Genomic DNA, 12,782 nt, shown 5'->3' with positions numbered 1-12,782 from the left:
AATGTTTCATTCGATTCTGCAGAAACTTTTTCAGTACTCAAATGTGTATTTTTCATATTTTTTTTTAAACTGTAAACCTCCGATCACGCTGCGTTAACTTTGCCAGTTGACCTTTTCTTACCTTGTTTTCGATCCGATTCTTGTCTTTAAATCATTTTATCAAGCACTTCACTATAGAATGGTATAAATTAACTAATTTAGAGACATTTTAAACCAATTTATGTCTACTGTGAGGGGAAAAAAATTCAAATTTCGAATCGTGTTTGTTGTTTTCCACGCATACCTGCCCTTTTACAATATTAAGCAGAATATTAGGAAATAAATAAACAAAAAATTAAAGGCAAATGACTTTACAGTGTCATTACTATGCAAAAATAATAATAATAAAAAAAACAACTTATGATAATTTTAATCATGAATTTATTCGAAAACATTTCAGTGTACGATGACTTTTTTTGCGTGTTTTTTATCTGTCTCTTCGTTTTTTGACAAATTTCATTCTGTTGCAGAAAAGATTTTTTTTTCTCGGCTTGTCAAAGATAACTTTCCCAGTTTTTTAAATTACGTGATTTGACTTGTCCCTCTCCTTTTTTTCGTTACATCCGTGTAAAAAATGAAAAATGTATGAAACTTTTTTTTTTATCATCTAAAAAGTAGATTTGTTTTTTTATGTCATGGTTAAAAGCTTCGTAAGTGATAAACACATTTTTCACCCTGATGTTTATTTGGGTTTTGATTTAAAGCAATCTTAGTTTGGCTCTAGGAATATCGCCGTTTGGTTTTTTAAGCTAAAATTTCGATTATTCTATGTATTTTGATTAATTGAAACGTTCGTTTTACTATTATTTAGCATTACTTAAGAATGCATTTACTTGAGACCACATTAGACAGCATAAAGTAAACGTGAACCTATTGGTAGCCGGCTAGATGACTATTTTCGAAAATTCTGTGGGAATGGTTTTAAAAAAAAGTGTTTGTGTATGTAAATCCAAATCAGCTAATGAGCGCAGGCGCCTTTTAAAATTTTAACATTGAGGATACTGTGGTGGGAACTGCTGATTTTTAATGAAAATGAATAGTGTAAAAGTTGTTTCTTTATCAGCACTATGTCAGTGCTGGGTAAACCACATACCCTCGCTTCAGTTCGTTCAGTCGGAAGTATCACAGATGAAAATTCGACCGAATGTTTAAGTTAAAACTATTAGTTGGTACCAGACCCTGATTACCGCATATACCAACTAGGTCTGGGCCTAGTGCTCCACCTTCCAAAAAAAATTTTTTTTTTTTTTTCATAGCATTAAGGAATCATATATTTTCAAGAAAATAATAACATATTATTGAATTTATTAATTGCAAAAAACTTGATTGATACTTTGTTAGTATTTCCTTATTTATTAAGTTAGGTATAGTTACTAGTTTTTTTTCTCCAAAAATAAACTGGTTAATGAAGCTAAAAAGATACTGAAGAAGAATTTGTTTGGTAAATGGCATGCTTTTTTTTTTTTTTTTTTGAATATATGTCTTTGGGGGGGGGGGCAATATGCTATTCCTTATTTAATTGTGTAAAAAAATATTAAATTGCGAAAGGGATGAGGAAAAAAGTGTCTGCTCTAGTCGTGTGCAAACATTGCAGCTGAACTAGGTCTCTAGGCCCTGTATATAAGGACCCCGCAATATAAGGACCACCTACACTCCAAAAAATTTAAACATTATTTTGCCTTGACCTATAGTGGTAGAATAGAGAGAGGACCTTCAAATATTGTGGGTCTTGGGCCTCACTTTTAGTTAGTCGGGCCTTGGTTTGTTCATAAGTAGGTTTGATAGTAGCTTTCGCTTACGGTATACGATAATTCCAATGGTTGAGCGAAAAGGGCTTTTGCTATTTTTTAAGACTGAGATCTATGTGTATAAGAAAATACAGTGAAATTTCGTTACAGCAAATACCAATATAACGAAATATCCGTTTCAATGAAATTAATATTCTGTCCCGTTTTAATTGCCATTACATTGCCTGATTTCCGTTGCAACAAAATTCCCGTTACAACAAACAAAATTTGCGATCCCTTGAAATTCGTCCTAACGAGACTTTACTGTATACCTATAGATTTGATATTTCTAATTTAATTCAATAGCTCATTTGAGTTTTAACTTGTTTAACTGTTCTTGTTTTAAACTCACGTATTTTACCATCATTATTAAGACCCTGTATAGAGATGTTCCTATTGTGTTAGATAATGCTCCGACGTAGTGGATACTATTGTATGGCGAACTAACTCGTACTATAGTGACTTCTAGCTCTCTGCCAGGCCCGTCATTTGAGCGCTGGGGGGGGGGAATTACCCCTCTCTCCTAGATTTTAACACATGATGAAAATAATAATATTATATATATATATATATATATATCTCTTCATGTTTTTGACCCTATCAAAAAATGCATCGAGTAAAAAGGGGAAAAAAGTGCACATGAGAATTTTTTTTTTTTTTTCATTGCTTAATTTCTCAAAAAATATCAATTTTTCAGAGCAAAAGTGTCCTCATGATTGAATAGTCTTCTTTGTGCCCTGGAATTTTTACAGATTTTTAAAAAAATATATGTTTTTAGTTTATGGAATTTTGTAAAAAATGTTTTCAAAATTCCCCAGCCTTGTTCGCATGCCTCCCCCCCCCCTCACCCCATCATGAGGCAATCCGCCCCAGGTTTCACCCGATTGAGAGTGACACCCAAAGTGGAATTGCAAGTTTTTGAAAAATATGAAGCTGAAATTCATTTTTAAGACTACAAATTGAAAAATTTTCCCGGGGGAAGACCTCTGGACCCCCCCCCCCCTCCTATCCCACGAAATGGAGTGAACACTATACTCAGTATTAGGTTAATATTGTCGATACTTAGGACTAGTAGTGACTGCGTTTTGTGTGGGGACGGGGGGGGGGGGGGGTAAATCTACCGCCCTTGGTGTCACCGTGCTAGGTACGCCACTGTTTATGCGTGTTTACTCATTCTTCTCTTCTTCTTTTTTGCTTTGCTGTTGTTGTATTTAATTATTTCTTTCTCTCTTTCAAAGACTTTTTTTTTTCCTCTTGATATTTTTGCTGTTGTAAATCATTGATTCATTAATTGAAAGTTTTATGGCTAGATCGTAAAAAAAAATATTCACAAAAGCTGTAAATGAATCAATATAGTCGTGGAGAGGCGTTGCCGAATTCCAAAAATAATTCGATCAAGCTTCCAGAATCAACTAAGCTCTCTCTCAATTTGTCACTGCATTCAGAAGATTTGATCTTCAATCGCCAGTGAATATCCTGCTCGAAATAAAATTTGTCTACTATATTTAAAATTTAGAAAAACGTGTGAACTTGCCATGGCATTACAATATCCTCACGATACTGTGTTATCTCTAGTCTGTTTATTACATACTTTTTTTTTTTTTCATTATCTACTCTACGAAGTTAGATTAAATTTTCATTTGACAATCACATATTTTCCTATCCCTCGAATTCAGGCAAAATTGTTTACAGAGGCAAACTGGCCACGTTAGAATTTGTTGTTCAATGAAGCATCGTTCCTGAACCGTTGCCAAAACTCGGAGATAAACTTCGATATTCCCAAAACCACTCGTCTCTCCAGTGAACCGGCAAAAGCGTCCGAGACAAATGATCCATCGTCCTCTGGAGCAATCGACTCATATTTCAACCTCAGCGGTCAAGCTGCGGAGGAAAAAAAAAAGTGCCGCCCATTAATAACATTGTACGCTCAAGCAAGCGATTGAGCAGAAATAGGAGAAAAGTTTAGGAGACACAACTGGATAGGGAGGAGGGCGGGAGCTTCTCCGATCCAAAATTTAATAGACGAGGCCGTAAAAACTGACGCTGCGTAAACGTGGGATGGCCCTTTTTCGCTTTTGTACCTTGAATTATTAGGATGACGCTTTGTGCACAGCGAGATCTGCCTTTTAAACAGCCTCTTTTAAAAGGAAATGGAATGGGGAATTTTTATTTTGGCAGTTCTCTAGCGTAATGCCGCTTTGAGATGGCTGTTCCTCAACTCTGTCAGGGAAGACACGACGTCCTCAGCATAATGTGTTGAGGTCTATTGCTTCGTAAAGTTTTTTTTCTTTCTTTTTCTGAAGCACGTTATGACGTTAGCAGAATGGTTTGGATGCTTCACCAACCAAAATTCAATTCATTTCTAATTAGGTAGATATTTAAGGTAAAACTACCTGTAGTTGATTCTCGTACAAGTAATTGACACTTCTAAAGAAAAAATATATTAAAAAGAGAAATTATAAAATTGTGCAAAAATAACAAAATTATAAAATGGTGTTAAAAATTTGAAATGCTTACCTTTAAACTTATTCTTAAGCTCATTTTCGCCTGTGTTATTTTTTCTTTATAAGTTTAAACTATACTAGTGTTGGTGTCAACGTCAACTACTAATGATTTTGACTTGCGTTCTTATACGAGGTGATTTTTGACAACTTCATTGATGCAGTGAGAAGCAAAGGGATGCAAGTGACAAAATTAAAAATTTGGAGACAACCAGTACAAATAGTACGTGAACCCCTCTTATTTCTTGGGACAAGATATAATACTAATAGCCCTGGCAGGTTCCGGTATACAGCTTGATTTAGAAAAAAATTTCAATGAAAGCCTACCCAGGATCTGATTTTTAAACGCGTTTTACTCAAAACTTCAAAATGTTCACTTGCATCCCTTTGCTTCTCACTGCCTCATACATACCCTTCCATGCCAGGACATCAAAACTATTGCTATCTTCCAGGTTTCTGATTATATTGTGGATAGAGAAAAACTGGAGTTTTTGCGGCTTTCTACCTAGAGTGCAGTTTGTCCTGACTTAAGCAGTTAATTTCACTTTTGTCAGATAACTTATTAATTATGTGACTCGTACGCGCAGGTTGTGTCATTTGCGAGACCATAAGCAGCTCGTTACAGTCGCAGCTTCAATGGGATGACATCTGCTTCAGTTTCGTTACTGACTCAGGGTTTCCAACTGTTCCACATCTTCCGGAGTTGCTCCGCAAAAATAGCGAAACTCCGTAGCTCCGCATTTCTCAAACGTCGTGCACATGGGTGGGGCGGGACAAGGGACACCTGTTAGCCCGAGTCCGAGCCTGAAGGAGTCCCGAGATTTTTTAAAGTAGGGATGAAATATGTATAGTGACGTAGGGGTAAACAATATGGAAGGGGGCCCGAAGAAGTCAATTGTGACGGGTCCCAAAATTTCTGTGCACGCCGCTGCATTCCTCGACCGGGCGTATTCTAGCGATCGCATCGCTCCACTGTGTAATATTTGACCGAAAATCCTGGCCAAAACTAGTTTGAAATTTTCACTCTTCTGAAGGCGACAGAGACCCTTGTGTGCGTTTGTGCGCCGCACAGTGGAGTATTTGACTGAAAATCCTGGCCAAAAGTCCAAAATTAAAAATTTACCCAATTTTTATGAAAATTTATTCCATGATAGTTGACTAACTGGTGCATCGATCAGCACCTGTTTTGGAAACTTGAGTCACATACAATTGCTCATAGCCTCGGTGAAAGATGAGATTTCTATAAGAATTTTCGCTTTTTTGTTACGTTTCAGCTTAATTATTACGTTTCAATGTAGATTTTTTTGTTGCTTTCTAAATGAATGGAATTGAACCAAACCAATTTTACGGTAGAAAGAAATGTTAGGGCTTAGTGCTAATAATAAATCAAAGTAAATATTTTTATTTTCTTTTTGTGAAAAAAAATAAAGAAAACTTGGTACATGAGATTTTTAAAGGCTTCTCGCCTTAATTTATAACTAGAGAAAGCTTTTTAAATGGGTGTCGGGCTTGGTCGGGCTGTTTTGAAAGTTGCATCGTATTTGGCAAAGCCTCTAGTGCTAATTTCAGCAAAAAAATCTTCCGCCTGCAACTGCCCTTTTTTTATATGATTTTTTTAAAAAAAAGTGCATAATCCGATCTTTTTGTGACAAGTCAAGATTTTAAACTGAATTTACCTACAAAGATTTAATAAATTTGTAAAAAAGTTATCATAAGTACTACTGAATGAAAAGATCGACATATTTGAGCGCACAAACAACAATAAAATTTCAGACACGAGTTTCAGGGTTACGAGAAACCGCTTCATCAATGTGTAAAGATGTAAGTTATGGAATGAGAATCATCCAATTAATTTCGAAAACGCTCACCTTTATGCATAGCTAAAGAGATTCATTGCACCCCTAAAATATGTGTTTGCGTTCAGTGATGTTAATTTTCTCATGTACGTTAATGAGTTAATAAATTAAATTATTTTGTGATCTCGCTAAGAAAATTTGCTCTTCCTTAAAATTGAGATAGATTTTAGATAAGATAAATAAATATTTATTTTTTTTTTCAGATCATTGCTGCAAATAATGTGCCGGGGGAGGGGGTCTTTTCCCCCTTATACGTAGCAAAAGGGGGAAAATACCCCCCTACTTGCTAGAGTTAGGAGACAATTGTAATTGTCTCCTAACGTTCCCACGCTAGCGAGCTATCCATATTTAAGACATTTTACCTACTCATTGTGGAATTAAAGTTATATAAAATTTTAGTTCCAAGTTTGTTCGTACAATTTTTAGCGGGACGCATCACGCGATGTCAAACTAAGGATCGACCCAAGGTACGAGTACAATATATACAATTCAAAAACAAAGAGCTTTTGAATATCCATTTTCGAGTATTTTTACAGTTATAATATCCTAGTTCATTTATTTATTTATTTTTTCAATAGAAAAAAGGTTCTTTGTAACCCCGAAACCCTTGTCTCTAATTCTTTTTGTGCATGATTAACTCAGGGTTTTAATGATTGAAACCAAACGAAAAGAATAAAATTGATTATTCTTTTGGTTTCAAATTAGTGTTTTGTACAGAGTACTAGGATTTTTTAACCGCTTTTTCCCCCCTCGAACAATGCACTTCATTACATATCTTCAAAGGAAAACAGGCCATTCGCATCGAACATGTTTACTTATCACTTGCCTAAGCATTATTGGCAAAGAGCCAACCGTGGCATCCATTTCGGATCGAGTGAAAATTATTGAAAATTTTTATTTCAACTCATTGAAAAAAAATTCATTATAAATCAGTGAAAGAACATAACTTCACCGTTTTCGCTGTAAATGAAGGTAAGGTGTTTATATTATTTCCTTAAAAAGTTTCAGAGCCATAACATTATTAGAATATTGGATGCAAGAATTTTAGTTTACATTGACTGAATAATTGAAAAAAGTCGAAAAAGTGACCTCCCTTTGTAAATTCTTAGAAATTCGGTTAATTACGTTAGAACTTCAAACAAACCGTAATCTTAAAGAAAATTATTTTTCCTATCTAGTGATGCATTGGATTTTTTTCTACGTTTACTAGGATCGTTTTTACGGTCGTAAACATGAAAAAGTCTAAACCGTGGATAAAATATTAAATATTTCATTTTCTAATTCAAATTTTAAAAATCGAGTTTCAAATTGTAACATCAGACATTTCAGACAGCTTGTATACCAAGTTTCGTGTCTATAAGTGGGATAGCTTCGCCGTACAGCGCACAAACGCACACAAGGGTGTCGCCTTCAGAAGAGTGAAAATTTCAAACTAGTTTTGGCCAGGATTTTCAGTCAAATACTTCACTGTGCGCCGTACGGCGAAGCTATCCCACTTATAGACACGAAACTTGATATACAAGTTGTCTGAAAAATCTGATGTTACAGTTTGAAACTCGATTTTTTAAGTTTGAATTAGAAAATGAAATATTTAATATTTTATCCACGGTTTAAACTTTTGCATGTTTACGACCGTAAAAATGATCCTAGTAAACGTAGAAAAAACAACAAATATATCACAAGATAGGAAAAATAATTTTCTTCAAGAATATGGTTTGTTTGAAGTTCTAACGTAATTCACTGAATTTCTAGGAATTTACAAAGGGAGGTCACTTTTTCGACTTTTTTCAATTATTCAATCAATGTAAACTAAAATTCCGGCATCCAATATTCTAATAATGTTATGGCTCTGAAATTTTTAAGGAAGTAATATAAACACCTTACCTTTATTTAAAGCAAAAACGGTGAAGTTATGTTGTTTCACTGATTTATAGTGAATTTTTTTTCAATGAGTTGAAATAGAAATTTTTAATAATTTTCACTCGATCCGAAATGGATGCCACAGCTGGCTATTTGCCAATATTGCTTAGACAAGTGATAAGTAAACATGTTTGATGCGAATGGCTGTTTTCCTTTGAAGATATGTAATGAAGTGCATTGTTCGAGGGGGGAAAAAGCGGTTAAAAAATCCTAGTGTTCTGCACAAAACACTAATTTGAAACCAAGAAAATAATCAATTTTATTCTTTTCGTTTGGTTTCAATCATTAAAACCCTGAGTTAATCATGCACAAAAAGAATTGAAAACAAGGGTTTCGGGGTTACAAAGAAGTTTTTTTCTATTGTAAAATAAATAAATACAGCCTGAGTAAAAACTTTAAGGCCAGTAAAAAATTTTGAGAAAACGGAAAAATGAAATTGAAAGGATTTTAATATTATTGAATTATTAATTATTAATGTTCATTTGTAAGAAATAACGCAATAGACAGGTTTTGTGAAGTATGCAACTACCAGAAAAACAGTGATATATTCAAAGTTAGTATTTCAGCCTGAGTAAAAACTTTAAGGACGCTAGCATTTTTTAAAAGCTACATGTACATTTACTGCAATAAATATCACAGCAGTTAATAAGAATTTTCACTTTTCATTTCATTTCATTTTTTTCCTTCAACTTGTAACTTTTTCATTAATTTCTTCGAAGTTTTGGCGCTCTTTGTGAAGATGTCGAATGGTAAGAAGTTATCTGGTCATGAATGAGGGCAGATTGAAGCTTTTTCTTCACCGGAGATGAGTAGCTGTACTTTTGCGAAAAAATAAGAAGATCAAAGACTACAGTCAATAATATTTTTAAGATTAAAAGACAATTATTGTAAAAGGAACACTGGTGGAAAACCTAGAGCTTTGTCCTAAAGTTATGAAAGAAGAGTTTGCAAACTTTCATCAACTGGAAAGTACTCAACCGGGAAACTTATTCAGACGATAGGCTTAAATGTTTGTCAAAAGACGATCACAATTAAAAGATGTGAAAGTTTTATTCGTGCAATAAAATTGGCTAAGCCTCAGTTATTGAATCGGCACAAAATAGAGCGTTTGAACTTTAGCCAGAAAGTCATGACCTAGGATAACCAATGGATAAAAATAATTTTTTCTAATGAAAAGAAGTGGAATTTAAAAGTACCAGATGGATGGAAGTACTATTGGCATGATTTACGAAAAGTAAAAGAAATATTTTCAAAGCACCAATTAAGTGGAGGTTCTGTCATAACTTGGGGGTGCTTTGTTTACAATAGTATGGGCCCCTTTACGTTTGTTCCAGGTAAAATGAATTCAGAGGCAAAACAAAATGTCCTCGCAAGTTATCTTTTACTAAATGCTAAGTTTATTACTGGATAATATGGGAAATATCAGCAAGACACTGCATCTATCCATTCGAGTAACAGTACAAAAAATTGTTTCCAAGTAAACAATGTTGAAACTCGGAAACGGCAAGAGAGACTCTAGACCTCAAACCAATCGAGATCTTATTGAGTGACATAGCAAGACGAGTTTATGCAAATGGGAGACATTTCACTTCATCACTAGAGCTGAAATCTACTTTCGAAGATGAATGGTATAAAATAGATCCCGAACTTTGTCAAAAACTTGTTTTACTTATGAAAACAAGAATATTTCAAGTAATTCGAAGAAGTTGCTCCTACACAAGCTTCTAAATGTTTCTATTTTTTTCTTCCTGTGCTTTTTTCTATGCTGGCCTTAAAGATTTTACTCAGGCTCAAATGCTGATCCGCAATATTTTCTGATAATGAAATAATTACAAATGATTTTTTTGCCTTCTTTACTTGTATTTAAGGTTAAAAATTATTAATCAAATTATGTTTTCATACTCAGTTAAAAATGTGTCTTATTTTTCAAAAACGTTTACTGGCCTTAAAGTTTTTACTCAGACTGTAAATAAGTAAATGAACTAGGATGTTATAACTGTAAAAACACTCGAAAATGGATATTCAAAAGCTCTTTGTTTTTGAATTGTATATATTGTACATATACCCGTACCTTGAGTCGATCCTTAGTTTTACTTAGCGTGATGTGTCCCGCTAAAAATTGTACAAACAAAAACTTGGAACTAAAATTTAATATAACTTCAATTTAACAATGAGTAGGTAAAATGTCTTAAATGTGGATAACGCGCTAGCGTTTGAAGACAATTACAATTGTCTCCTAACGCTAGCGAGTGTGTGTGGGGGGGGGAGTCCTTTTACCCCTTATGCTACATATAAGGGGGAAACGACCCCCTCCCCCGGCACATTATTTGCAGCAATGATCTGAAAAAATATAAATATTTATTTATTTTATCTAAAATATGTCAATTTTAAGGAAGAGCAAATTTTCTTAGTGAGATCACAAAATAATTTAATTTATTAACTCATTAACGTACCTAGAAAATTAACATAATTGAACGCAAACACATGTTTTAGGGGTGCAATGAATCTCTTTAGCGATGCATAAAGGTAAGCGTTTTCGAAATTAATTGGATGATTCTCATTCCATAGCTTACATCTTTATACATTGATGAAGCGGTTTCTCGTAACCATGAAACTCGTGTCTGAAATTTTATTGTTGTTTGTGCGCTCAGACATGTTGATCTTTCCATTCAGTAGTACTTATGATAACTTTTTACAAATTTATTAAATCTTTGTGGGTAAATTCAGTTTAAAATCATGACTTGTCACAAAACGATCGGATTATGCACTTTTTAAAAAAAAAATCATTAAAAAAAGGGCAGTTGTAGGCGGAAGAATTTTTTGCTGAAATTAGCACTAGAGACTTTGCCAAATACGATGCAACTTTTAAAACAGCCCGACCAAGCCCGACACCCATTTAAAAAGCTTTCTCTAGTTATAAATTAAGGCGAAAAGCCTTTAAAAATCTCCCGTACCCAGTTTTCTTTATTTTTTGTCACAAAAAGAAAATAAAAATATTTACTTTGATTTATAATTAGCACATAGCCCTGACATTTCTTTGTCCCGCAAAATTGGTTTGGTTCAATTCCATTCATTTATAAAGCCACAAAACAATCTACATTGAAACGTAATAATGAAGCTAAAACGTAACAAAAAAGCGAAAATTCTCATAGAAATCTCCTCTTTTACCGAGGCTATGAGCAATTGTATATGACTCAAGTTTACAAAACAGGTGCCGATCGATGCACCAGTTAGTCAACTATCATAGAAAAAAATTTCATAAAAATCGGGTAAATTTTTAATCTTGGACTTTTAGCCAGGATTTTCAGTCAAATACTCCACTGTGCGCTCGCGCAAAGCAAGGATTTACTAGTAGAACCAATCAATAAGAATCATTAAAAATATGAATTGTATGCACGAATTATGCTGGTTTCATACCAGTTGTGACTACCACGAAATCTTCGTTGTAGATTTGGCGAAGGATCGTTTTTTTTTTTTTTTTGGGTGGTGAGGGGGAGTTGGAGACAAACCCTTTACAAATTTGCTTTTTGCTGTTGAAGGACCTAATCAGTCCTTTATCCCGTTGCAGATCATTTATTTCATTTGTTACAACAATCTCATACCCTAATTAGTTATTTTTCTCCAACATTCTCTGATACCCATCTCTAGTCGTTAAACTCAGACGAACGGTGCCCCGAAATCCTCCCAGAGAATGGTGAAACTTTCGAATTTCGAGTGCTAAATCCGATTCATCCTTTCTCTTCCGTTTGACAATCTCTAGCCCTCGGCGCATTGATTTTTCAATTACCAGGTTGGGACTAAAGCTTTTCCTACCAATTGCTCTGCCGACGACAAAACTAAAACTCTATGACAATGTGAATACACTTAATTACTGTATCTCCACGTGACTTATTTGAACCAGCTCTTTTTTCCGCCGGACGAACACCGAGAGAGAGATTTTTTTTCTTCTATCATTTACTTGGCCGCTTGTTAATGGAAACGTCAATCATAGAATTATATGGAGCTGCTTTGTTGTTGCCTTTCTTTTTCTTGTCTCCTTTTGTCTGTGTTTGAATTGGGTAATGATATTTTTCTTTTTCTTCTTCTACAGGGAGCAGGCCAGAGAAATGTTCTATCATGCGTATAAGTCTTACATGGTAAGTTTTATGTTTTTGTTTTTTCCCCTTCCTTCGTTAAATTGATTTCACATCAAGCAAGTTTCGAAATAAATACTTCATTTACAATCTTTTTTGCATGGTTTTGTGTGTGTTTTTTATTTCTTACTTTGTTTCAGAAATTTATAAAATGTGAGATTTTCATCACGAATGAAAACTCCTAATGAAGAACTGAAACGTTTTGTGTGGGAACAGTGGGAAAGTCACAGCATAAATTTTCAAAACATATTTCATACACTTACTTCGGGACTTTGAAACCCCTTTTTGCAATTTGTGTTTTTAGGAGCTACAATTTGTTTCGCGATTACAAGGGAACTTCTTCTGCAGCTTATGTTTCAAGATTACGAGGACCCTACCCTCCGCTTCACAGTTTGTATTTGCTGGGACTCCCTTTTTATAGTATATTTCGGGATTCCGAGGAACCTTCTAATGTAGTTGAACGACGTTTTGAGAATATGAGGAACACACTTTTGCAGTTTACGTTTCGCTATTGCAAGGGTAATTAATATGTGCTAATTTTCTCTC

General features: G+C 34.3%; 1 protein-coding gene across 1 annotated transcript in view; it reads left to right on the top strand.

Moving 5' to 3' along the window:
- The window catches only part of LOC129223277 (ER degradation-enhancing alpha-mannosidase-like protein 3), an 85,937-nt gene that overhangs the window by 16,639 nt on the left and 56,516 nt on the right, over window positions 1-12,782 (top strand). Inside the window, exon 2 of the mRNA XM_054857843.1 lies at window positions 12,194-12,239. Coding sequence (XP_054713818.1) covers window positions 12,194-12,239 — 46 coding nt within the window. The remainder of the gene's footprint in view (window positions 1-12,193; window positions 12,240-12,782) is intronic.

Source organism: Uloborus diversus, chromosome 5 (genome assembly GCF_026930045.1).
Source record: "Uloborus diversus isolate 005 chromosome 5, Udiv.v.3.1, whole genome shotgun sequence".
Lineage (NCBI taxonomy): Eukaryota > Metazoa > Arthropoda > Arachnida > Araneae > Uloboridae > Uloborus > Uloborus diversus.
Note: the sequence above shows the minus strand (reverse complement) of the source record. Positions and strands in the feature narration are given on the sequence as shown.